The 27,274-nt window shown below is 41.0% G+C and overlaps 1 protein-coding gene across 4 annotated transcripts in view; it reads right to left on the minus strand.

The window, feature by feature from the left end:
• Positions 1–27,274, minus strand: part of ldlrad4a (low density lipoprotein receptor class A domain containing 4a) — a 65,289-nt gene that overhangs the window by 12,290 nt on the left and 25,725 nt on the right. Inside the window, exons 2-3 of one of the 4 annotated variants that reach the window (XM_056741060.1) lie at positions 26,717–27,159; positions 17,081–17,221 (exon numbers count right to left, since the gene is read on the minus strand). In XM_056741060.1, the coding sequence (XP_056597038.1) occupies positions 17,081–17,221; positions 26,717–26,756 (181 nt within the window). In that variant the 5' untranslated portion in view covers positions 26,757–27,159. Of the gene's footprint in view, positions 1–5,799; positions 7,012–10,658; positions 10,723–17,080; positions 17,222–26,716; positions 27,160–27,274 lie in introns of those variants that run through there. The other 3 variants (XM_056741063.1, XM_056741062.1, XM_056741061.1) reach the window with 3 other exon arrangements.

Consider the following 27,274-nt stretch of genomic DNA (forward strand, 5'->3'; position numbering starts at 1 on the left):
CTCGTCTCTCTCGGTCGCAGCACCAATGCACCATTTTACAACAAAAAAGGCAGCGGAAGGGAGGCCAGACATTGTGTGCTATGCGGAAAAAAAAAAACATTTACATTCCTGGGTAAAAACTAAACGGCAACACTGCTGCAGATACGTCTGCATTCTGCTGAGAATGTTTGAAAACCACACTGAGGTTTTTTAGACGTCCTCTTCTGTGTTCACAAACCAGTTGTACTATTTATACATGTTCTGCTTCTGGCTTTAAAACGAGCAGACAATCAAACTACAGTTAGACATAAAGTAAATATCTTTTCAATATCTCACCTTATTAGTAGTGCTCAAACTATTGATCAATGTTGGATCATTTACAGTTAAAATGTTTTTACATTACATTGTTCGTATTTATTCGTTTTTTTAGAGAGTTGAACATTTGATCATTCAAGTAAAATATAAAACTTGCATTATACTGATGATAGGGATGTAACAATATTAAAATCTCACTGTACGAAAATACCTCAATATAAAATCCACAGTATGATGTTTATTGCAATATTTCATATGACAAATGATGACAAAAAACGTGCCATAAGCATCCTCTTTTCTTTATCCTCTCATCATTAGTGTTGCTTGGAGGTATGTGTTATAGTATGAGATAGGTACTAAAAATCCCTTTTATAAAATAAAATAATTGCACCAGGTGAAGGTAATGTCTATTATAATTTTGCTATTGTGATGACACGATATCGCTTACATTGTTACATTCCTAACTGATAATACTTCTTTAACAAGATTTGTTGCCAAATTGCGAGACTACCTACAAGCAAACAACCTCAAAAATAAAAACAAGCTTCCATTAGATTCAAGTCTGGTTTCACAAAGCCAAACATGTGCACTTCTAACTCCCCCCATCAGACAGTCTGCATACCCGGGTCTGTCCAGATACGACTCTGCCAGACCCATACGAACACGCAAACCCCCTGCATGACTACCAATCACCTTTGAGACGGGTCCCTGGGGGGCTGTGGAGAAGCCCAGAGGGAGGGTGGGGGACCAGAGCAGACACAAAAGAGGGGACCATGGCCAATGTCAAGGCTGGCCGACTGCTGCGGGGAGAGGCTCAGCTGCTGCTGTCAGAGGGCAAAGCTTATCGCTAGCGGGAGCGAAGGGTGGCACTCCACCCCACGAGCTGCTCGCTTTCTCCCTTCCAAAGACACCCAGACTAACCTGGTGAAACAACCCAACAACACACTAACCAATAGAGGTTGACTTTTTCACAACCCAGTCGCTGATAGGGAGTAAAAGTGGCTAAAAGTAGCGATGCTGCAAACTACAAACAATATTATTCGGAAGTGACAGCAGCTTATAGCTCTTTTTCCAATGATTGCGGCATGAAAATAGAAACATAAGAAATTTTTTTGCGCAATGCACTGCACAGTTTTATAGCTTGTGAGCTGAAGCAAAACTGAAACTCTTGCAGCACATATACAATTAAAATGTATCTTAGTTCTGTTAATAAAGTCATTCATTTTTATGCAAGCGACAAACGTTGTTTCAAACAAAACTTCGTAATTTGTGTTCGGTGCACAATGCAAATGATAGTTACGGTTAGGAAGGTAACAGCAGTTAAATAGCTTCAACTTAGCTATAGCTGCGTTTTTTTGGCAACTACGTTAAGCATCTTAACTACTGTTAAAATGAGCTTGTTACTTGGGAATCTAAAGTTTCAAAACAGCGTCCCAAACGTTACAGGTCATTTTTAAGTTGTGGTTTAACGCATTTTCTTATCGTGGTGAAGTGAATCTTTGAGATGTTAATGGAACGGTGCCTTTTACTGTGTTTCATTTTAGTAGCGTTGTAAATGATAAATCCAGTTACCCTTCAGCAAGCTGACCTTCCCCCCCCGTGAGCCTTAAAACCTCTTTGACATCCACCCTCCCCGGAGCGGGCGGGGGTGACAGCTGACCTCCAGCGTGACCTCATCACACCCGCTCGCAGACGTAAACACACGTCCCCCCCTGAGCTCATGCATTAGGTGCATTACATTATTGGAAGGAGCTCTGTTATGGCCGGGCTGGGCCTGTAAAGTCCAGTTTCGATTGCATTGCCCGGGGTTACGGGGGCAGGTGTGTGACCTTGAGCCAACCCAGGAGCGCTGCTGGAGAGGAAGATTCGAGCAGTGCATGCAAATTGTCCTGGATGGCGTGCTAGGGCCCAGAGGGTTGTTTGACTGACACCTCTCTAACAAGGCAATTACGGATCCCTCCTGTGTGTTCATGCACTTCAAACTGTTCGGCTCACGAACACTCACACACAACAGTGTGAATCACTGCTGCACTCTCTGCAATTTCACTTAGACATCGTAATGATAAACGTAAGAAAAAATAGCGTGTTTAATCGGCATCGATCGGACACAATATTCTTTTTCATTTCTCCTCTGTAGATTAAAACTAGGGATGCAGCGATACCATTTTTTAAAGGCGGAGTACGCGTAACGATATTTTTTCCATCGATTCCGATGTCTGAACCTTTTCACAACACAAGCCGATGGTTAACAACCTGACAGCGGAGAACACGCGCTGCTCTTCTCACGAGAACAAAACCCAGATCTGACAAGAATATCTGGTTTTATTGTTTATAACGTTGATCATAAATAAAGTAGATAGGCTTGATACCTCCCTGCCGACTGTTTAGATCCCCAAACATACCCCGCAACAAAGACTGAGACATAGTGCTTGATTATTACGTGACTGTCATCTGAGGAAGATATTTCCTGCTGATGTTTTAAAACAAACAAAAAAGCATCTGTGCTAATTTACTTATTGGCTGTAACTTGAAGGCGACGACCCTATTTGAACTTCTTTAAACTTCTAAAGATCGTCCAAAATTCAGGCTTTTAGGTTTGTAAAAAGGTGCCAGTCTTATGTTAAGGCCAAATTCATTAACATTAGTTGCAGTGAAATGTTAATTTTCATGTTTCACGTCGTTGAAATTAGCATTACTTAATATATTTTTAAAGAACGAATATGAATTTACTTAGAACAACCGCTCCAAAGAAGTAATGGTAATAAATTCATTATTGTTAATTACTTCATTTTACGTTCGTATTTTTATACCTAATGTAAATAATGTTAAAGAATTCTGTGGCTCACCAGTTTTGAAACATTTAATATGGTGATGTGAGCTGAGCATAAAACGCGATCCGGGCATCCGGCGTGTAAATTTAAAATATTTAAACTAGTTTGTGATCTGATCGAACAAAGATTAGGAACACTTACAAATTATTTTTTCTGTATGTTATAAAATCATTACAGATGACGTGAAAAAGCGTTGAATAAAACGTGACAACTCGAAGGTATTCTGTAGCGGGAACTTAACCTTGTGGTGCGACAGTTGTATTCTTATGAAAAGCATTTTTAATATTTGAATAGTTATTGCAGATCGGATATTCTAACTTTTGTGAAAATCTCTACTGAAAATATGAGCTGAGCGTTCTGCCCCAAGTTAAACATTTTTGCGCCCGGTCGAATGCCAAACACCAGCTGCTCAAGTTTTCAAAAATCGTTGCGTACGCCGGCAGAAACGCCGCTGTGGACACAGGCCGTGATTGCCCTAAAATAAAACATCCTCCCATTCTACCCTTTTAACCCCAAAATGTATGGAGTTAAGATCTGAAATAAATAGTTCACCGCACACTACGACAATAAACACTCGACTCCCGTGTCTCGTCTCAGGCCTCCACCTGCAGCTCGGCCCAAACTTGGGCCCGCCGGTGGAAAATAAAAAAGGTGCCAAACCGATGCAGAGATCAGATATTGACGAGGATGGTGTTTTTGTCCCCTGCGTATGGGTTACATACGAGCCACAGCACACCGGTGAGCTGAATGCCTGTGTAATATCCTGTTTCCCCATTCTGCTGCTTGACTTTGGCCGCTGCCCCATTGGAAACGGATAACAACAATCCATTTGTGTGTCCAGCCATTTGTGAGTTTCAGCAAGGCGGTCAGACCGAAGATACATTGGTCGTGTATTTCTCCTTTCGTGCTGCACAGCAAGCTACGGTGGCGTTCAACACGGCGCTCTATTTATAGCCGAGTTCTGTTTTCTCTTGAAATAGCCGTATGCTGTAAAGCCGTTGTCTGATAAGACAAGCAGCCTTTAACTTGCACCACCTCAGACGTAGGACGAGCCTAAAACACAATGGCTAACGAGGGGCCGGACCCGGAAAGGCTACAGGAAAGGAGACTCCCCGGGTTCAATAACATGCACACTCATGAAACTGCAACCATGTAACCATGCGAGGTGAGCCAATGCTGAAGCTAATACGACGCTGATTGTGTTGGCAAGTTTTCCGGCTGGGACCTGGAAGGTGTGTGAGTGTTTGTGTGCGTCTGCTGTGTCACTGGTTCCCTCAGTTTCCAAGCCTTGCTGGATCACAGTTCCCAAATGCGTCCAGCTCTGCAGTAGAATGGGAGCGCCAAGGCATTCCACTGTCTGCACGGCCCGTCCCGAACACCACAGACACGGAAACCCACCAACGCAACCGTGAATTCATGTTCCGACAAACGCACACAACCATCAAAAACACGTCTGGATCAAATTCCTTCAAAAAATACGAAATAATTATGTAACTTAAGTAAACCGAACGTGTCCTCAAACGTGCGTCTTTTCTTGCCAAGCAAAATACCTTGATTTTGGAGTGAAATGTGAACTGGGCATGTTATCACGCATCTCCTGAATCTCTTTTCCCAAATTCTCTCCTATGCGGTCTAGCCACGACATATGCGTCATCCATCTCACGCTACACAAACCAATTCAGATTCACAAGCAAAGGAAAGTTTCTGGGCCAACACATCAGCGTCGACTACCAGCCAGGGGCCTTTCAGAAAGCGGGTCGGTTCTTTTATACGAAGCGTTTACTTTAAATAATTCATCCCATTCGGGGCAGAAATAGCCGGCGCGAGTGCTTATTATGACAGGCCTTTTTGTCCTCTGTGGATCAGACGGCTCAGAGTCTCAGCTGGTCTGAGCTAAAGCGAAGGAAGCGTTGACTGAGCGGCTGCAGTGGACCACAATTTCCAGCAGACCTACATAAAGATCTCCGGCTACACTTTACATTACAGCATCTGCGTTGCAGTAATAACAACAAGCAGGTCCACAAAGTATAAGAGCACATTAAGTCTGGTTCCCATGTAACATGACTCTAATGTAAAATGTGATCACATGTGCATTAATGGTGGGAATGAGTACATCTGGTCAACTCTAGAGGAGTGTTTGTCTGGGAATCCAGCAGAAGTGATGGAGTTAAGACATATGCAGCAACACAGCAAAACTGATGCGATGAGTTCTGTTCCGATGCCCAAAACATCCACTTTCTACCCTATGTGTTATCCACGAGGTCGCTTTAAGACGACCAGTACCGTGTAAAATGCGTTTCTGACTAATATGCATCACAATTTGGGAAGGTTGAAGAAATAGTTCAATACGCCACAGCCAAATTCGTCGGGTGCGCACGCGACATACTGACAGATAACGGTCAATGTTCTACCTCAGAATAAGATGAGACACATTCACGACTGTCTGGCTCGTTTCCGGCGCCATATAAAACCCCCAAAGATTTCGGAAACGGAACTTTTATACAAACGAAACATTTGACGCAACGTTTGAAACCAAAACACAGTTGCACGCGCTTAAAAGAAGCCGTTGCGCATTCCGACGTGCCGTTTTTTTCGTCCGTTTCCAAATCTTGCCGTTTTTAATACGCGACCGCAGTCGATAAACTGCTCGGGGGAGAATTCCCGCCCTACTTACATATATCCATTCCCTGTGGCTGGGATAGGGTGCAGTTGCAGGAGCATGTGTCATTGGAGTTGGCGTTGTTGTTTCTGGAGCTGCTGTCCGGGACCGTGATGTTTCGCATGGAGGCTCGGGGAAAGTGACGGGACGGGGGCGAGAGAGCCGCCGGCCGCGGCCCTCGCACGCACTGACGGACACGTTCACGGCAGCAGTCGGTGTCGGCCTCTCGGTTCGCTCGCGCTTCATGCCATCGTCGCTCGCGTTCGCTGCTGTTCGTCTAGGGTAAATACGTTCCCCGCATCCTGACGGTCTTTTCGTCTCGCGTTCATTCAGAAGAATGGCTTTCCGTGACTGTCTCGGGCTCACACCCCACCTCCTCGCGTCCCTACCTCCCTCCTCCGAGAGGGGAGCAGCTCCAGACAGACAGACACGAGCTGTGGGAGGGAGGCTGGCGCTGACAATGGCAGTGGTGAGAGAGAGAGAACTGCGCGTGTGTGTGTAGCGGTTAGAATTACACACTCTCTCACACACACACACACACACACACACACTCTCATTAGTGCCAGCCACGAGCAGTCAAGGCAGGCATTGAAGAGGCTTTAACCTTGGGCTGACCCCGCAGTCTAGCAGATATTCAGCAGATGTGTCAGACACCCCCCTTCTGTCCCAAACTGTCTGCGGTCTATAAATATATCCGGACCGGTTTGCTGTGGGGAATGTCCGGCAGAGTGAAGTTTGTGAAACATTGTGGCTCCGAAACGGACATTTGAGTCACACTCGGAGTGTATGAGGTTAGAAAACATAATCGCAAACTTGGAGACATTTGCATGGAAATTGCTTGAGGTTTTTATCAGCGATTTAGCGCAAATGTTGACACGGGGTGATCGGGAAAGTTAAGCATGAACATCATTTTTTGTGTGTCTGAACTGTCAGAGTTACGCTATATCTTTAATCTTTTGTTTGAGACTCTAAAAGCTTATTTGTATCTGTCCTTAAAATAAACAAAATATCTGTAATTTCATCCAATGAAATATAGAGATTTTAAGTGTGGTCCCAGTAAAATAAAAGTACAATGCCATTTTTACTGGAATATGGCAGTGTTTATTGTAAAATAGTTTAACAATTTGTGGCGTTCTCGTTTTAAAGGGGTCATACGGCGCGAATGCCTGTATTTCTGAGTCTTTGATGTGTTATAAGTTGCCCATGCATTGACACGTAAAATTGCAAAAAGCGAAAGCTCACCCAGACCTGCCTGAAACGCCTCCTGTAGCCACACCCCCACAAATCTACGTCAGTTGGTGGTATGATTTGACTAAGACCGCCCAAATGTATATGCAAGTGAGGTGGGCGTACCTCTCAGTACAAATGCTTTGGAACCTGATGTTCCAAATATGGTAATAGGCGTTACATTTCCATCACACCCTTCCAGTATTCGACCAATCACTACGCACTGGTTTACTGACCAATCATAGCACACCTTGCTTTTCAGAGCGTTGACCTTTGTAAAAATCACCACGTTTCAGAGACGCGGGGCGAAGAGGAAATACAAACATGCACGGTATGTGGAAAATACTATGTTTTTAACCTTAAATCGTGTTTACACATTTCATTACATCCAAAACAAACCATAATATTCGATTAAATCAATCCCTCAAAATCTTCGGTTAAAATCTGAAAATGCACTTCCGTCCTGTAATGACGATCCATCTTAAATGACGTATGTTAGACGGCTTAGGCGGAGCCTCTGTTGACTCCTCCCCATCAACTGTCAGTCTGCTACCAATTCAATTTCATAATACTACAGCTGTTTTATACATCCAATCAAATCGCATAAGGGAGACGAAAGCCACACCCACTATTCTTCTCATTCGAAATTTTATTTTACTCGGAAATGCGTCAAAATACGGAAGTAGAAACAATCGCAAACTCCGGTTCACGGGGACTTTAAGAGTACTTTTTATGCTCCTAATGGGTAAATCTAATAATATAACATTTTCACAAATTAACAATTTATAAAAATTCCAAATAAATTAGACAATGTTTTGCTTAAAGAGTTTTAGAATATTTTAGATTATAGAAATATTTCATGATAATTCCTTCTATAGGAATGTAGTAAACCTGCTGGTCCACATTAGTAAGGTATAAAAAAATTGAGGTATATTTATTTGATTTTTTATGTAATGTAACCTGGACAGATTTTTGTGATATTGAACTTACCCAAAAATGACTTTTTATCTTCTGCAGGACACAAATTATTATATTTTGAACTACACTGTTTCCCATTGTACGGACACAAAATCTTTTTTTAAAGGTCATATACAGATTTTGAATCACATTGGGGTGGTGAATAAATGATGATAGACTTTAAATTTTTGGGTGACTGATCCATTTAACAAAACCAGTCTAACATAATTAAAGTGTAATAAAGGTCAAGCAACTTACTGTGTACTCACTAGAATAAAACAAAAGAAATGTTTGTATAACTAACTAACTATATAGCAATACTTGTTTCTCGAATCAGTCATGTTCATTCAAATAAAATTATTTGTTGCACATGAGAGGTAGAATTGACCTTGTTATGTCTTAAGTTGGAGCAGAGACGCAAGTTTTTCATTAGCATCCTCCAGTGGCGTCTGGTGTCATGACACTGCTACATAGCTCTGAATACGGGCAGAGTGACCTGTTTGTGTCCTACTTTCTCCTGTGACCTCTCACGGATGTGTGATAGTTTGAAGTGTTCCAGACCGAGTTAACAGCACAACCATGACATGAAATCGGCACAAGCCGGTCAAGATGAGATCAAACAGAAAAATGAAGTTTATGACAATCTCTGAATTTGGATATGAAACGTTATTGTATCAGCACATATGTAATATCGTTGCATTCGTAGATTTACAAGAAAATATCTGAACCTAGTTTCAAAAATGTACACAAAACAAAACAACTAGAAAGAAAATCCGGAATCATTTACAAATTCATGACATAATACAGATGTTAGTTCCCTAATACTAATCCTTCTTACAGTATCTTCTCACACCACAAATCCTTTTCAATATTCGTCAGTGGTTTTAAAAATGAGTCATAGCGTGTGTTCCCAGAGGCAAAACTGCTTCGGCTGAGACACAGACACATCAGTCTGGCTCTGTTACACCACCTGTGATTGCTCAGGTGCACGTCGAAATCACACTGCCGTCAGCCATCACTTCAGCAGAGATCAACATCACCCTGCATGATACACAGACAAACCAACCACTGCGCAGCTCCTGATGTCCGCTCAAATAAAGAAATGTTCCCTGAATATAAAGCACCGGGCAGGAACACCTCGTTTAGAATGATATATTCTGTTCGGACAAAAAGACAAGAGTAAGAAAGATGAAACTAACTGAAGCAGGGCCACAGATCACAAGGTAAAGTGCTTTACGGGTGCCATCTCAGGGCCTGAAAACACTGAATATTGCTGAAGTGAAGAGACATTTCTGCTGAATCTTGTGCAGGTCTGATCTGCAATTACTGGAAACATTCGGCGGGAGTTACTGCCGCCAAAAGAGGCTGATTTAAGGTTTTACTATAGCCATTTTGAGAAATTTGGCCCCCGAGTATAGCGAAATATAGTCTCAAGGCCCCAAACCACCACCTACACACTGTCCACAGTCCATTCACTGACCGTCTGATGTCTGTTTCACCCAAAAATAGAAAGAGCTGGCTGGAAATGAGCAGTTTTCAGCTAAATGCATGGATTTCCACAATACCCCGGAGTCGGCAACAGCATCCCAACACGGTACCCGAAACTCAACATTTATTTATAGAGCGCTTTTTACAATTTTCATTGTTACTAGGCAGCTGTACATGAAAACATGTTAACTAGAAACAATACATTAAATGTATAAAATAGAAAAGGTATCAATAGCACTCTCATTCACTCAAGATACACAAATGTACACACACATGCTCACACAGCACAAAACAGGCACACACTCATTCACAAACAGTCACGCACAGAAGCACAGACACACAACCCATATGCCTGCCCGCACACACCAAACAAAACATACAAGCACTGACACACACTAACGCACACCAGAACATACATACACGCACATGGACGCATGTACGCACTCACTCACACACACGCACGCACTCACACACACAAACACACAGAGGTAGAAGATAAAAGAAGAGAAACACAGGATATATATTATGCAGACTATAAATTCCTAGATGGGGTAGTAATAATTCACACAAAATGTTACATTTAAAATAATATGAACAAGTACAAAATTCAAAGGCTGATGTCAGCAGCCCCCTGGGGGTCCACACGAGTGCAGCCATTGAGGACACAGTGGTGAGGAACCCAAAGATCCAGTTGAGAAAAAACCTCGGGATTTAATTATTTAAAAAAAATTCTCCTGTGTTGTCAACTACTGCGTCGAAAAAGCACTTTTTAATACTTTCTATCGGTTAGATTAACCCAGTCACAAATATAAAGGGTTACTAATAATAATGATTTATGGCAGTAGTGCTGCTTGGACACATTCTGTCAACACCATCAACAATTTGAAAGAAAAACAATAAACAATAAAGAAAAACCCTAAAATGCAGGAATAAAAACCACGTATGGTTGGTTTTCATTTGAGTCAGATGGTTTCTGAATGGTTTTTCCCCATCAAAGTGAGCAGTTCTCGGCGGAAAGGTCAATAAACAAACTTTGGTTGTGTAAAACCAAGTCAAACAAGTCCCAAGGCTTCAGTCACCCCTGTAAATGAGTTTAACTTTCTCACTAACTAGACGATTACTAATAGTCTAATACTAGAAAACAAGTGATTTGAGAGAAGTGAGGAAGACTTCAGCTTCTGGTTGTGTTTGTGTGTGTTTACCTGAAGATGGAGAGATATTGATAGGCTGTAAAGTCATGGGCGGTGGATGGCCGTACCCCTGAGAGCTATGCAGTCTCTTACTCCTGCTGTGATGAAGTGTTTACATGAAGGGATCGCCCAGAGGGGCCGGTATTCATTAACCAGACTTACAGACTCAGACTATTGACTTCTCCCGCTAGACTGAACCTCTCACACACACACTTTTACCTTTAGCACGAATTCTTCAACTTGTGTTTATAGAAGTATCTGCTTTTACATTTTTGTTTTAAAAGAGATAGTCCACCCAAAAATGAAAAGTATGTCATCATTTACTCGCCCTCAGATTCTTCCAAACCTGTAAAAATGTCTTTGTTTGGTTGAACACAAAGAAAGATATTTGTAAGAATGTCAGTAACCAAACAGATCTCACTCCCCATTTACTGACGTAGTATGAAAACAAATACTATGGGTGTCAATGGTGGATGGACTCAGTTTGGTTACTGACATTCTTACAAATATCTTCCTTTGTGATTAGCAGAACAAATACATCTACAAATATTTGGAATTTTGGGTGAACTATCCCTTTAACACGGTTTACAATATATTTTTTTCTTTAGTGAACATTTCAGACAACCAGAGAACTAGAGCTCTGTGTAGTCTTTAATAAACAAGAATAAGGTATATATTTTCTGTATTTTTCATGCAAATCTTAGTTACTATGCAGTTGCTAGGGCCTTCTTAGGGGTTGCTAGGGTGTTGCTTATTCAATAAAGGGAGTCTAGTCTATAACCTGTATTAGCATTAAGTGTAAGGTCTCTTAGTAGTTATCTGCATCTGCGTCTGATTAATAAACCTGACATGGTGCACATTCATTTTAATTTCTTCTTTTCTCATGAGATCCATCCAAATAAAAAAGAAAACAAACAGGCAGAGAGCAAGACACAACTTCCTACAGACAGAGGGAAACCACAGACTTGAACTCTGAAACTAAAGTCTTTATGTGTACTGCTGAACCAATACATGACTTTATTATATACTATCTATAATACATACGCATGCACCCACACACACACACACACACACACACACACACACTTGTTTGACTTTATATATAGCCCTTACAGCAAATGAGAATGCAGAAATCAGCATTATGCAACACAAACCACACACCGACAAGTTTTTAGAAGAACTTTCAGTCTTATGTCTGTGCAGTTTCCTCCCGCTTCTTCTTGCCCAGCGACACGACACTTCAAGTCAGTAAAACCGCTCGTAAAAAAGCAACGCAATCCACCGAGGCAAAACACACACCCTGGTGTGTCCTTGCTGACTGTCTCGCCTGGCTTTTAGCAACCTTTAGAGCCTCTGCGGTAGGATTCTGACCTCAGACCAGGACACGTCTCCTCTCTCATTTCTTTACTGTGCTAAAAGACTCAGACGGAGAAAGGAAGAAGATCAAGCTGATCAAATCATATCTCATTATGAGATGTTTCCACTTTACTGGGGATTTGGTAAGAAGCATGTATCAGTAAAGATATATTATTACGGAATATTTCACAAATATGACATTTGTTAACACCATCAACCAGCTTCCTCCCAAATACAGAACAAGAAAAAAGTACTGTGTTGAATAACAATATCATGTTATTTTAAACATTTAGGAGGAAATTATTTAATTTAGAGGCTTTTTAGAGTCTATGGAGACTTTGTGGTTTTCTCCCAAGACAGGCGCTTTACAAATGTGCCATTTACTTGCCAGCCCAAAAAGGATTGTATGTCTGCGCCTGCAATGCTGTTGGCTACAGAGACCCCTGAAATGTGCAACATGCATTTTTAGCCAACAGTTTTTTTGGAATCATGTATATGTACAGACAATTTACAGATCAAACACCATCTAGTCTTCCTGCGTCTTAACAGAACATGACAATTATTTTATATGCACTAAAGTAACTGCGAATGCAAAAAGACACATTTTCAAAACGGAGTACAAGTGCAAACAGTTTGATATTTGTGAATTTTGCGAACTGAACAGTGAGTTTTCAGAACAGGCTGCCTAATGATTAGTCGTGACTTATCGTTTGCAGAATAAAAGTTTTGTATACATAATATATGTGGGTGCACTGTGTATAATAAAGATGTATATACTGTATAAATACACATGCATGTATGATTTTAAAATAAAATAAAATATTTAAATATCGTATAAATTATGTATAAATAAAAAATGTATAAACACATGTGTATATATAAATACAGACAAGCATGGAAATATTTAAGAAATATTTACAATTATTATACAGAATATAAATAAACTATATTATGAAAACAAAAACTTTTATTCTGCAAAGGATTTGTCGGGTTAGGCAGTTTTTATTAAGTGTAAATGTGTCTAGTTATGATTTTGACCTGATACATTAAAAAAAAGCTGCAAGTTCCTCCTTTCTGCAATATTCCACACATTTTGCAGGTTTTTTTTTTAGAATCGCAGTGAGAATGAGCCCATGCTGAAACTTGCTGACACTTCAGAATATACAAACAACGAATTCACAACAATGCTAAATAAGGAAATGCAACAATTTGTGAAGCCTGTTGTGAATTAAGCTTGAAGAGAATGATATGTTTATACGACAACAGCCAGCGATCTGAGAATAACATACTCATTCATGTGAGAAGTATTTCAGAATGATACATGCTCCAATACAAAGCCAAGATTTCCACTGAAATCATATGTTCAATGTAAAACCAGCGTCTCAGGGGCAGAGTCAGATATCTGCAGTCTCCTACCCGCCTGTTGCTGATGCAGAGTCTCTGTCTGTTTTGGGCTTTGCTGCAGAGACAGAGAGTGTGAGAGAGACAGAGAGAGAGAGAGAGAGAGACAGAGAGAGAGAGAGAGAGAGAGAGAGAGAGAGAGAAAGAGAGACAGAGAGAGAGAGAGAGAAAGAGAGAGAGAGAGAGAGACATGAACACTCTCTGCGCACAACTGCCGGAGGGAGGGAGCACAAAAATACTTAAGGGCCGACTCCACCGGACTGACAAACAGCAGGCCGACATCTTGAAGACTCGTGACAGTAACTAAAGCACACTGCAATGTGTTAGCATTTCAAGATTTTCACAACCTGTTCCTGCATTCAAAAAAGGACATCTCTAAAGCAGAAAGACAGAATGATTTCATCTAATAATGCTGCTTTAGTGTTTGTCTCAAATCCATCTGCGTCTGTTCTTTTTTGAGCAATTCTTTCCAGAACTGAAAATCCTCTTCCTCTCTGCAGGGTCAGGATGTGCGTGTTTGTTTGTGCATGCCATACACACAGAACCGGGTGACCACAAGGCTTTTAAATACACTCCAGTTACGACTCAATAGCTTTTGTATTTTATTGCTGGATGTGAGGCCGTTTTAACCTCCTAGTAGTGAAGACTCCCAGATCATACATCTACAAATTTGTGAACAATTGGCCAAAGATGGTTTCTTTAATACATCCTTAAGGGCTCTGCCAAATGGATGAAGTCTGTTTTTCAATACTTCACTTCGAACAGTTCCTTAATGCATCTAAATGTGCTGTTCTTACAGATACGGGTTTGGTTTATTCTTATAGACAGAATTCTATTCTTTTTACGTTTTACTCTTCTTTAATGTTAAGAACGCGGCCCAGACATTTCCTGACACAGTTATTATGAGATTTTGATATTGATTTAACGTTGGCATGACTGCAGGGTTTAGTTAAGTCTGGTTTGAACTAAACCTTCATGATGTAACAGTAATTCGAAGTGCTTCCTGTCTGACTGCCATAAACATGCAAGCGTGTCTCACTCTGAACGTCTAGACGCTGAGAGCTCTAGTGTAATGAGGCCAACCGCTGATGTTTATTCAGGCCAGATAAAGCCAAGCATGTGAAAGATCCGTGAGTGTGTGTAGTATGAACTCTGAGAGTATCAGTTTTACTGTTTCATGTCAAAATCTATAGGTCTCTAAACGTGACTGATTTCCCCCTAAAGCTAAACAGGGTTATCACAGGCAGATCCATTACAACAACATGTATTCTTCAGTTTAGTTTATTAGGCACCTTTATGCACAGTGTGTCTAAGTGGCCTTTATGTAGTAAATACTAGTATAACTGTAAGCAAACTATTTGATTAAAAATGTGCATTAATAAATGAAGATTTGCAACAGTTGTCTTCCAGACGTCATTTCTCCGAAGGGTTTAAAGGTAAACAGCACTTTCTCTTGGTTGCAGGTCTAACTGAAGATTTGCATTTATACTTTCAAAGTTGAAAGCAATGAAGTTTCTTCCATAGTAATGTGAATTTTTGCCAAACTTGCTGCAACCAAGACAAGCTCAAGACACCGTCTGCATCTCAAACCTTAAAGGGATAAAAAAACGAAAGCAAAAACTTTGCCTAATTTAAAAAATAAATGCTGCTTCAAAAATCAAATGAAATAGGTTTAAAGCACTAAAATTATATCAAATAAACAAAAACAAAACTAAACAGCAATATACATAGCAACATAAAAAATAAACAAATAATTGATAAAATGACAAAAGTATACAGCAAAATAGTTAAAACTTGGACAATGGACCTAAAAATAAAAGCTAATTTAAAATCATAATAAAACTAAAATCAAAACTATAAAAACTACGCTCGACTCACAGTGTGTAAGTATGTGTGTGTATGGGGGTTGGGTAGTGTGAAGGCCCCTCTCTCGTTCACGGCCCCCTGACTCACAGCGTCTAGACCGTATTCATGATCCATCTGTCTGAGACAACACAACGCTATGGCTGCGGCCATCACAATTGAAATATTTTGCCCCCCTCTTCTTTACATCTCTGGTCCTAACACCTCTGCGTCTCTCTCGCTCGCTGTCTCTCCTCCACACAAAATCAGCACTCCTCAGCCTCTGAGAATTCAATCACGGCTCACACAGGTGTCTCTAAAATAGCAGCCAGCCGCAGACACTTTCATTAACATGCGGCCCAGACTGCTAAATATTTTAAGTGCAGCGCTTGGACGTCTTCCATCAGTAAAGAGTGGCCCTTGTTCACCAGACAGCAGGGGAATAATGGGAAAAATGGCATGTTAAATAAAGTACACAAGACATAGCGTGATCAAGAGAGAGAGAAAGAAAGAAAGCGAGAGAAAGTGAGAGAGAGAGGGGGAGAGAGCGAGAGAGAAAGAGAGGGGGAGCGAGAGAGACAGAGAGAGAGAGAAAGAGAAAGAGAGAGAGGGAGAGAGAGGGAGAGAGCGAGAGAGAAAGAGAGGGGGAGCGAGAGAGAGAGAGAGAGAGAGACAGAGAGAGAGAGAAAGAAGAAAAGAGGGGGAGAGAGAGAAAGAGGGAGCGACAGAGATAGGGAGAGAGAGAGAGAGAGAGATAAAGAAAGAAAGAAAGAAAGAAAGAAAGAGAAAAAGAGAGAGAGAGACAGAGATAGGAGAGAGAGAGAGAGAGAGAGAGAGAGGGAGGGAGGGAGAGAGAGAGAGAGAGAGAGAGAGGGAGAGAGCGAGAGAGAAAGAGAGGGGGAGCGAGAGAGAGAGAGAGAGAGAGAGAGAGACAGAGAGAGAGAGAAAGAAAAAGAGGGGGAGAGAGAGAAAGAGGGAGCGACAGAGATAGGGAGAGAGAGAGAGAGAGAGAGAGAGAGAGAGAAAGAAAGAGAGAGAGATAAAAAAAGAAAGAAAGAAAGAAAGAGAAAAAGAGAGAGAGAGACAGAGATAGGGAGAGAGAGAGAGAGAGAGAGAGAGAAAGAGGGAGGGAGGGAGAGAGAGAGAGAGAGAGAGAGAGAGGGAGAGAGAGGGAGAGAGCGAGAGAGAAATAGAGGGGGAGCGAGAGAGAGAGAGAGAGACAGAGAGAGAGAGAAAGAAAAAGAGGGGGAGAGAGAGAAAGAGGGAGTGACTGAGATAGGGAGAGAGAGAGAGAGAGAGAGAGAGAGAGGGAGGGAGGGAGAGAGAGAGAGAGAGAGAGAGAGAGAGAGAGAGAGAGAGAGAGAGAGAGAGAGAGAGAGAGAGAGAGAGAGAGAGAGAGAGAGAAAGGAAAGGAAACAGGCACAACCAATAATAGCTGAGCTGTAGAATGTTCTCTTGGTGGTAAAGAAAAAACTTTATGAAACAAGAGTCTGTGCCAAATCTGATTTGGTGAGTCACAGTCAAAGCCATTTTCAAATAAATTGTATATGAATTATATATGAAAACAGAGCCACCTGCAAATAAGTGCTCAGATTAAATAAAGTACTCTAAATGTGGTAAAATTACTGTAACAAACTGTTAGCTTTCTGCTTTCAAACTGCAATCTCGAATAGCACTGAATAGCATTTTAGCGAGTGGGTTCGTTCGGAAGAACTGATTCAAACATGACTCACTGATTCATTTCAATCACTCAAGTTCTGTTCCTGGAACTCGTTCACGACACATTCAGCATTGCTTCCTCAACACAGAGGCATGTGTGGGACGGGTGCACTTACACTGGATGGTGTCTGGAGGTGGAGGTACAGCAGCAGGAGGACAGTGTTCCTCATCGCTGTTGTCTCCACATTCATTCAGATGATTACAGATCAGCGAGAGAAGTTTCAGACATCTGCCGTTGGTGCAGTGGAACTTGCACTCTGTTGGCAGAAAGAGAGAGAAATTATTCTTCGAAGGCAGATAAGACGGGACTGTTATAGCAAACATATCAATGCCGTTCAGCTGAGGGCTTGACATACCAGACAGATCAAACAATTGAGCAGACCGTCGCAATGCACCATGGGCAGGAAAAATAACAACTACGACTTTGGGTGGACTGTTGGGATAAACAGACATTTCAAAACCTGACAAAGCATGTGAGATATTTCTATCGAGCTATTCTTCCACTAGTCTGAGTCTCAGACGAAAAGCCCAAGGACAAGTTTATAGACGGATGAATATTGCGGACGGTGCAAAAATCTGACTGGCTGGCCTCCTTTTCATCAGCTTTATTTTCTACATTACATCTTTGGTACTACTAAGAACTGTACACACCAGGATGATCGCTGGGGGAATGTATCGAGCACAGAAATACTACGTAATATGCCCATCTCGTTTTTTGACAAGTTGACCATGTTAAGCACGAGAAGACTGCACTTTTAACTTTGTAAAGAAGTCAGAATGCATGAAACACTGTTGCACGGCTGCTTTAATGAAAACAGAAAGCGCTGCGCAACTTTATACATCTGTCACTCGAAGAAGAATAATTCATCTTGCGTCCTCTTCGTCAACGTGTGCTCGGTAAAACCGTTTTGTGCTTGAGCGCCACCAAGTCGTGTTTTACTGCAACTTCAGCACCTCCAGACACGTGAACAAGAGCGCCAATCTCATTGGTCAGCCAGTTTTTTACTTAAAAAAACACACCCGCGATTATCAGCACGGTGTTGACAAGCCTTTACTCTCTGAAAAAAGGGAATTCACATCACAAAGTCTTCAGATTTAATGGGCTCAAAAATTTAAAATGTGAAACTGCAAGCGTAGAATAAACATAACATTATTGTCCTTTCCCATATGAAAAGTTATCTTTATAGTCTTGGTGTGAACAAATTTCATTCTTAAAAACTAGATTAACACTGCAAGTAATTCAACATGTTCTTACAGTCTGAAAGTCATCCTGCAGTCTATCTCCTAAAATAACACAACAGCAGAATATTTAGGATTACAACAGCTGGTATGGAAAAAAGAGGTCAGAAATGTCTCTAATCAGAGACCTGATGCCACACCTAATGACATATAACCATAAAACATTGACTTCACTGCCACAGAGGCAGAATTTCTACAAACTTGTCTCAGGCCATTGGCCGGCCGGCGGCCGCTGTCTGGTCTGTGGTCGTAATCGCAGATTTGATCACCAACAGGGGAAATGAGACACCAGTCTCTACACAACGCCCAAACAAACTTAAATGCACTCCAATGTCGAGTTGGGGACAGACAACTTTCTGTCTGTCCACAGCAGACAGCCAGGCGTGTCATTCAATTTCAGAATGATCTGGAAATGTAGGACACCATGCAGACAGAATGCCTCACACTTCTGGCTATGTGATTGAAAAACTACATTTTTACATTTCCTGAATAAAATGTTGAGTTTTCCCTTGCATGGAAATGCTAGAGTGTTTTGGGTGGTTGCTAGGGTGTGCAGGTTGGAGACGAAATGCAATACACACAACACATGATGTGAGGTGGCGCTTGTGTTCAGGCAGCCTGCATCAGTGTCATTTCACAATCCCACCCCAGGGTTTGCCTGCATGGAAAAATTGGAGGTGGCCGCCTCAGTCAAATTTCGTGCCGCCTCAGTCTCTGGCCAAAATTATGTTGGGTGTCTTAAAAAAAAATAGTATGCATTCAACAGACGTGATTTTAAGTGCAGTTGCTCCATTACGCCACAATAGAGGCGCTGTTTTGTTTTCAGCAGCACAAGTTAGGCACAGTAGAAGAGCTACAGTATAGGGTGGCTCACACAGACATAAGAAATTCTAGACCGTGCATTGGCTGCTTTGGTCAGCTTCTGCGATACGTCAACGGCGGCACCGCCATATTGGTTGTGGCAAGATTAACCTTTAAACAAATGAAAGTAAACAGGGAGCTGTGCTTTTTCAGCATTGAAAGCACAATAACGTTTACATTTCTTAACACATGTCAATGATTTAGGATATACGTGCAGCACAAATACATTGTGTCTCTAGAAACTTAAAATCTCAATATTTCGACTTAATATTATTTTTAACGTATTGAAATTGGTTGAGAAAGTGTGTTTACTAGCAAGTTGCAAAAAGGGACTACTTTCTTTATTGGGGACATAAGACATCATCATGCATACAAAGCTCACAAATAATGCAACATTAGCACAAATCTCTTAAAACGTAGATGTGGATTCATTAACGGAGTAATGAACCAGAAAACACATTTTTAATAAAGTTTGAAGGAGTTGTTGGGGGTTTGGTGGTGGTGACGGTGATATCGAATGATTTTAAAGATCAGGTAACATGCTTTGTCATGCATTCAGACTTCTCTACACTGCTAAACATGCTGGCTTCTCGTGCTTAACATGGTCAACTTGTTAAAAACATCAAAGGGATACTATTACTTTTATTGGGCAATTTTCCTGGAAAAGCACGGAACGGCGGAAGAAATAGCCAGGCCACACGGCAGTCAACGAGCACAGGAAGACCCGCTTATCAAGATTGGATGCACCGCGTCAAGATTGGCTTCTCTGTGGGTCTGCAGCTGCACCTCGTTACTCGTGCGATAGGGAGAGAAGTTTGAGGTGTGTCTGTTTGTTCCCGACATTTCAGTGATGGATGTTTTATAAACAGTGGATAAAATGCTGGATTTGGAAATTGTTTGTAACTGATAGATGCCGCGGTCCCAGTTCTTAAAGATTTAGGATATGAACTGCACACGGGAAGTTAAACTAAGTCTTATGTCTGTGTTTTGTTGCCATTCGGTGTGTATGTGAATAAAGTAAAAAACACAAAGGGATTAATGTGATGATGTGTTGTGTGCTCGTGCTGTTGTTCCGTAGCAATGTCTTTCTCCAGCAGCTCGTCTTTTCCCAGAAATAATCGTACATCTGTATCTCCCTTTTATAAACGTGATCAAACTGAATACTTTTCAAAGATACAACGTATGCAAAACTACTGTATAGGTACTCCAGATTAATGTGAGAGTGGCAGAAACTGCCTGTGATCCCTGATCTTTAAATGCATCTTCTTAGCTTTTTACTTCTGCCGATCGTCTTCGGCTTCAAAAGTAACAAACGTGTTGTTCATTTGTAAAGATTATCTTGATAGACAAAACCATAAACCGTTGTTAATCAGAGTTTATTTATTGCGATCTTCCAAAAGTCTATAGGAATAACGCATAGGCTTTAGTCTACAAAAATACGTCATCTCTGAGGTACTGGATTACGAGATGTAGTAGTTTTGTTTTACGGCTGTTCAGGTGAATATTATTTATTTTCCACCAAAGTATGTTCAATTTCGCAATGGCATCCCCCACCACAACCATAAATATAGTGCAAAAAACTGTGGTAAATTGTAGAATACTGTAGTATATTATAGTATTATAGTTCCTATAGTAGTACATCTAGCTAATTGATAAACTGCCAAACACTGTAGTATACAGTACTTTGATATTTACTACAGTAAGGTTCAAAAACACTACCTTATCAAGGAATTTTACTACATTTTACAATTTAAAATGCGCTATTAAAACTACATTTGTTTGAACCCTTTCCGCTCCGAACCCTTTTTATTTTCAAAAAACATATTGTCCGGACCTCCCTTTGGAATAAAATATAAAGACCGGACCTCTAGGAACTTTAGTTGAATACCCCCGTCCTATAAGCATGAAGGCTCTCATAAGCTTTAAATAAAGGAACTTGGAGGGTGTTCCCTGCTTTTAAAATAAAACAAGACTGCTGAAAACATCAAATCATTTTTTGTCAAATTCTGACTTTTCACAAACTTTTGTGACCCCTGACTGAGAAACTTTTGCGCTAAGTGAAAAAAAATAAAGTTTAAGGTTTTATATTACAATATAAATTTGTTTATCCTGTTTCTACAGTGTTCCTTCATGTGAATATGTAAGAGTCTTTATTGAAGGAGAATAATCTGAGCACAATGTGAGATGTTATTGAGATCTCTTATGAAACTTTAGAGGAGATAAATGTGAGAATGTTGGAGTATTTAGTGAAGGCGAATAATCTGAGCACAATGTAAGATGTAAATTGATGTTCATTTGACGAAATGTCTGTCTAGGAGAAAGATGTGAGATTAGAAGGAGATCGCTTGTTTGATTTCACTTTCCTCCTGGTACTGGCAGTTCCGTAAAGGCAATATATATATATATATCAAATATCCATAGATGTTAGAGGGGCTGGGTAGAGGGGAGGTCCCACAATTGACACAATTCAAACACTGCTCAGATATGAGTAACAGTAATGGTGATGATTCAGACATTATAATACACTGCAGTAAACCAGAACTCTCTCCTGTGTGGTGAATTAAGTGGATGCTCTCGCCTGCCATTCTAATGATTCATCCGGCCCTGATAAGACCTTAAACCACCCTGCGTGCTCTACCCCGGCCCGGCTGTTGATGTCACCTGCTATCAGTTCCCTTTTACCAGACAAGGCCATCTGTGATCGGCTGGCGGGGCCGAGGGACATGGATGGGTTTGAGAGAAACCTCAATGTCTAAATTTACTTCACACCTGGGATTTAGAGCCAACGACCAGATAAAGCCAAGTGTGTCAGCTCTTTAGACTTGTGTTTCTTAATTTTTCTCCTAAATTCATCGAGAGACCACAAAAATTGAATTTACTGTTTATTCACCCTCATGTGGTTCAAAGCTTGTATATGACTGTGGTAATGTAACAAAGTATTGATTATTAATTTGAAAATACCGATAATAAGGTTAAAGTCCGAGTGAAATAAAAAATTACAATTCCAATTTTTTATGAAATATTGCAGCATTTATTGTAAATAGTTTATCAATGTGGGTCTTTTTCAAGTTCATCTATGTAAGACAGCTTGGGCGGAGCATCCATAAACTCCTCCCGTTCAAGAGTCAGTCTGCTCCCAGTACCATTTCAAAATGCAACGGCTGTTTTTACACATCAAATCGTAGATAAAGACCAAAGCCACGCCCACTATTTTTCTAATCTGCAATGCCATTTCACTCGGAAATGCGTCAAAATACGCAAGTAAAAACGATCGCAACTTCAGGTTCACCGGGACTTTTTTATATGTATTAGGCCTACTGGTATTTTTCCTCTCCCTTGTAACCTATTTATCATCCACAATTGGAAATTTGTGGCGCGACTTGACGGTATTTCTCCAGAAAATATTTCATCATAGACGCAAGTTTTCTTTTATCAATCAAGCAAAGTCCCAGAAACACACCTCACCGGTTTAGATGATGCTGCGATGCCGACACAAACACTGCAAAGTTACAGACCAAAATATCCGTCTTCTATCACATTTTAAATAAGGCCAAAAAGCACAATCGGATACATTGCGTTTGTTGTTTTGTCACTTTGCTGTCTAGTTTCAGATGCGCAGAGATCTGTTGTCACTCCTCCGGTGGATATGTCCTCAAAAGCTACGAAATGAGTTTTGTTCTTAATACCTTTAATCTTATTTGGACCTCGTCTCCCACACATCACGCTATAGCTTTTTGTCACTTTCAACACCCCCCTCCCCGTCTTTCCCCTTCAGTCTCTGTCTGTCGCCGCCTCCAGGTCTTGGCTCCTTTATTAAGAAGAGAAAATTAGAGCGAGAAAGCCTGCGAAAATGTTCTGCGCCAAATTCCCCAGCACGTCGAGGGGGAGCGACGTGTGTGCTGGTAAGAAGAGAGTGACCTCCGCCGGCTGAGCTCGGATAATTAAGCGTGTGTGCATAGCAAAACCCAGTTAAGAAGTGCGAGACGGTGCAGCCGTCGCAATATGTTCTCACTTTATTAACATTTCTGAGTAAAATGTAAACCAGACGAGGGCTAGACGTCATTCTAGATATAGCCGGTGTGATTCGCTTTTTTTAAACTGTGAAAAAGAGATCCCTCGCTCTAACCTTCGAAAACTATTACACTAATTTCATCAAGCCTCTGAAACATTCACTTTCAAGTGCACGTGTTAGGTAGGAACGTATGAACGGGTCAGCCCGCCGCCTCGGTTCAAACCTAAAAACGAGAACGGCTAACCACGGTTTAACCTTGCGAGGAACAGTTGTTTTTCTCTCGCCGCCCGCTTGTTTAGCAGCGTCGTAATCGCCGTCATTTAGCCCACGGTAAACTCCCCGACCTTTCCCAACCTCCCTACGCAAACCTGTGTGCCGTGGGCTCATGAAATGACGGGAATCGATTTGGAAGCAGTCCACACTCAAAACGCCTCTGCCACGAAACACCAGCACGATTCCCACTCCATGAAGAAGATAGTGTGTGTAAGAGAGAGAGAGAGAGAGAGAGAGACAGCACAAGCTTCAAAATCGAGAAGCTTTGGTCTCTGTTGCTAAGCAAAACCATGAACATATTAATTCATAACTACACAAAAATCTGTGGCAGACATTTCTTTAATTGAGACCAAATTAACATAAATTGATATTAAATGAAGAGTGGGCTGACTGAACAATGCATGATACTTAATTTCAGCTATCAAATGACAAGATCTTTAAATGCTTATTTATAACAGCTGTCTAAGTACTTATTTGCTATACTGAATATATGTCTCTCTTTCTCAAGCCAGTAGTTTAAAGAAATAGTTAATCTAAACATTTTAATTCTGTCATATATACTTACTCAAATTATTCATTAACCCATATGATTTTCCATACCCAGTAAACACAGAACCTTCTCTAACGTATTTGTTGGAAACCAATTATTGTTCAGGTTTTATTCATTGCAACGAGAACATTTTGTAGAACATGGCAGGGTGTTTTTAAATAACTAGAAAATAACTTCCCGAATGGTTATTATAGTTATTTTTTGGCTATTATTTTGGAAGCAGAAAATAACATTTTTTGAACACCATCCTGCAACGTTCCGGAAATAACCTAAAAATAACTTGCACAGAATTTTCTGTTATTTTTTGCATGTTCAAGCATGTTTTTTGCTAAATAGTGAATAATACAACTTCCCACATCTGACAATCTTAACAATTATCTGGTGTTTAGTGTGATGAGATTTTTTTAGTCAAATAATGAAGAATTTACATATTCTCTAAGAGGTGACCGTGCTTTTTCTGTCGCTGGCCCTGAACCATGGAAGAGCCTCACGCTATATATTAGAACTGCCCGTCTCTATTTATTCTCAAGTCCACTCTAAAGACCTATTTTTTCTCTGGCATTTAATATTCCCTGATTTACTCTTTGAGGATTTTACTTTTGAGGAAACCTTCGTCTGTATACAGCATGTGTTTTATTGAGTATTATGGTGTTTTTATAAATTGTAATTTTTGTGTTGTGTGTTTTAAAACTCTGATCATCGTGTTTCTGTGAAGCACTTTGGTCGCCCTCGTGTGTTTTTAAATTGTGCTATATAAATAAAATTGATTTGTATTGTATTGGTAAAATCTGTCATAACTGGTAAATATCACCCAAAAATTCTAATGTTTTCCCATAAAATAGCATTAGGATGGGAATAACATAAACGTGTGTTATCTTTCAACATAAAGCCTGACTGACAGCGATCGGTTATTCACTGATAATCTCTCACAGCAACCTTCCAGTTTGCACCAGGTGAACACAAACATCTGAAAGCTGCAGCAGAAAAGATTTTTTGTGCATCCCTGTTGAAAAAAACAGCAAATGCTGGTAAAGGTTTTGAAGCATCGCTGCTGGTTTGTGCTGGTTTAAGCTGGTTATGTGCTGATTTAAGATGGTCCTGAGCAAACCAAACCAGCTACCTTGCTTCAAATCCTACCTAACCAGCATTTGCGGTTTTTTTCAACAGGGACGGCCACAAAATGAATACATGTCAGTCATCTCAGACTTCCACATCCCTATGATTTTTAATGGTGCAGCCTCAGTCCCCATCCACTTTCACTTTATGAAGAAGAACGCCTCTGAGAATCTGCTCAACTACTGCTATTGTGTTGTTGATAAAATTGTCGTATTGATTGAGAACGATAATGAGGATCTGTAAACATGGCAGAAATTTGTTTGTGAACCATTTGTTTAAGTTTGTAGCTTCTGTAACGTTTATCTGGGTTTGCTAGTTTATATCATTTCATTCAGTTGTGATTTTTCTGCGATTGACAGGTTGCTTGAGATGGCGGGCCAGCACTCTTTCCCCTCAGCTGGATGGCCCGTCACATGCTTTTGAACAGAACGTTCTGTTTTTTTCATTTCTTTACACGATCAATAGTGACCCCAGCTCGGCTTGGGGGCCTTCCAGTTGTTAAAACAATATCCTCTACCTCAGGTCTCTCAGGAATGTTTGGATGTATGGGTCCAAATTCCTCTCCAAGTTCAAATTCCACATCTGATATTAAAAAACTGGATACTTTAGGATTTTCGGAGTCAGCATTTGGCTGGCCTCACACAAAGGCACAAAACAGTTTTGTTTTTTAACATGGTGAAATATAAGTCCACCATAACACGATAGGGACTAAACAACATCATGTTAGCTCTAATGATGGTGGTAATCCGAGTCGTTTTTTGTTCTTGTATACTAGCCGATACAACTTTTTACTGACATCATGGGCGGTGGTCCTGGCTCTCTTCCTTCCCTTGGCAAGGGGAGACACTTTCAGACCACCGTCTTTTGTAATATGAGCTTAAAGCAACACTACATAGTCTTTCGACCTTAAAATAATGTCTCCAAAATTATTTTTGTGGAAGAAAAACACCGGACGAATTCTACTGCCGCTGCTACCTGAGTAGCCTCTTAGCAGCTACAACTGCACTCTGTGTCACAAAGGTGGTCGTCTCAGCACACACAGCCCCCCAACATCCTGCGACCTGCTTTACGGCATTCGTCACATATTTGACTCATAGCCTGGGTGAAGTTAGCGAACTAAAAAATGAAACGATCTAATATCCAAGTCTCAAAACCAATGCCATGGCAGAGACACCAAAGAAACCAGATTGCGTTTATCAACCGCATCGGGGAACCTGTGAGCCAATGTAACATAGTATCGCTTTAAGATGTCAGTCTCGTGATAAAGTACTGTTTGTGTTGTGCATGCATGGACAATTCGAACCCTACAACTTAAAGGGATTAAGGAAAATAACTAAGCGAAGACAAAAGCATGGACGTCAAGCTCAAGTGGGGGCTCGACCGAAAAATGAATAAAGAATTGTAAATAAAGTTGTCACTGTGAATAAACAAGCTTGATACAAAATTGCAGGCGATTCGATTTAAATGGACTTTAAGCTTCTGCTTTTGTTTGACGTGAATAGATGCCGCTAACACCCGTGTCATATATTTGTCACTAATGATTGATGTACTCTGTTATTGAAAGTGTGTGATAAAACAGGTGTCACTGAGCTCAAATGCATGTGGGAAAATAAAACCTTTCCTAAGGCCACCAAGGCCATCTCTAGGTGTAAAACCTTTTAAACATTGACTTCATATATGCCTATAAGACATGATTCTTACCTGTGTTATTATTTATGGCTGGGTAGTCAGCAGCCTGCATACTGCCCTTGCAGTAATGCTATTGACTGCAGTGTTAACCGGTCCAGCAGAAAGAGGAGCTTTTGTGACAGCGAGCCTGTGCCACCTCCATTTTGAATCCTCTGGTTCGAGATGTACGCTTGTCTTTCAGCCTCCGCGGGTCAAAGGAAGTGCTGGACTTTGCTAAAATGACCAGCTGACACGCTGGCAAAAGTGCTCTCTAAGCAAGCACCCTATCCTCCGAGCCATGGAAATGCAGACATGGCCAACTGTGAAAACTTTCACACGAGAAGTCTGCTATGAGTGTCTTACTGCTGCTCAGGATTGCTTTACGAGTGATGCAGATGCCCATGGGCACCGTCCTATCCAATGTGCCAGGCGTACCATCCTTCCTCAGAGGGGCCGGAGGTTCATCTCATGAAAAACTGTGGAGAAATAAAAAAGAGAAACAGAGAAACCGGTTAACAGGATTATAGTTGAACAAGTGATCCTCGTTCCCCATGGCTGGCTCATTTCGGAAGAGAGCCATATGGAAGGCTA

The sequence above is a fragment of the Triplophysa dalaica genome, chromosome 25 (genome assembly GCF_015846415.1).
Source record: "Triplophysa dalaica isolate WHDGS20190420 chromosome 25, ASM1584641v1, whole genome shotgun sequence".
Lineage (NCBI taxonomy): Eukaryota > Metazoa > Chordata > Actinopteri > Cypriniformes > Nemacheilidae > Triplophysa > Triplophysa dalaica.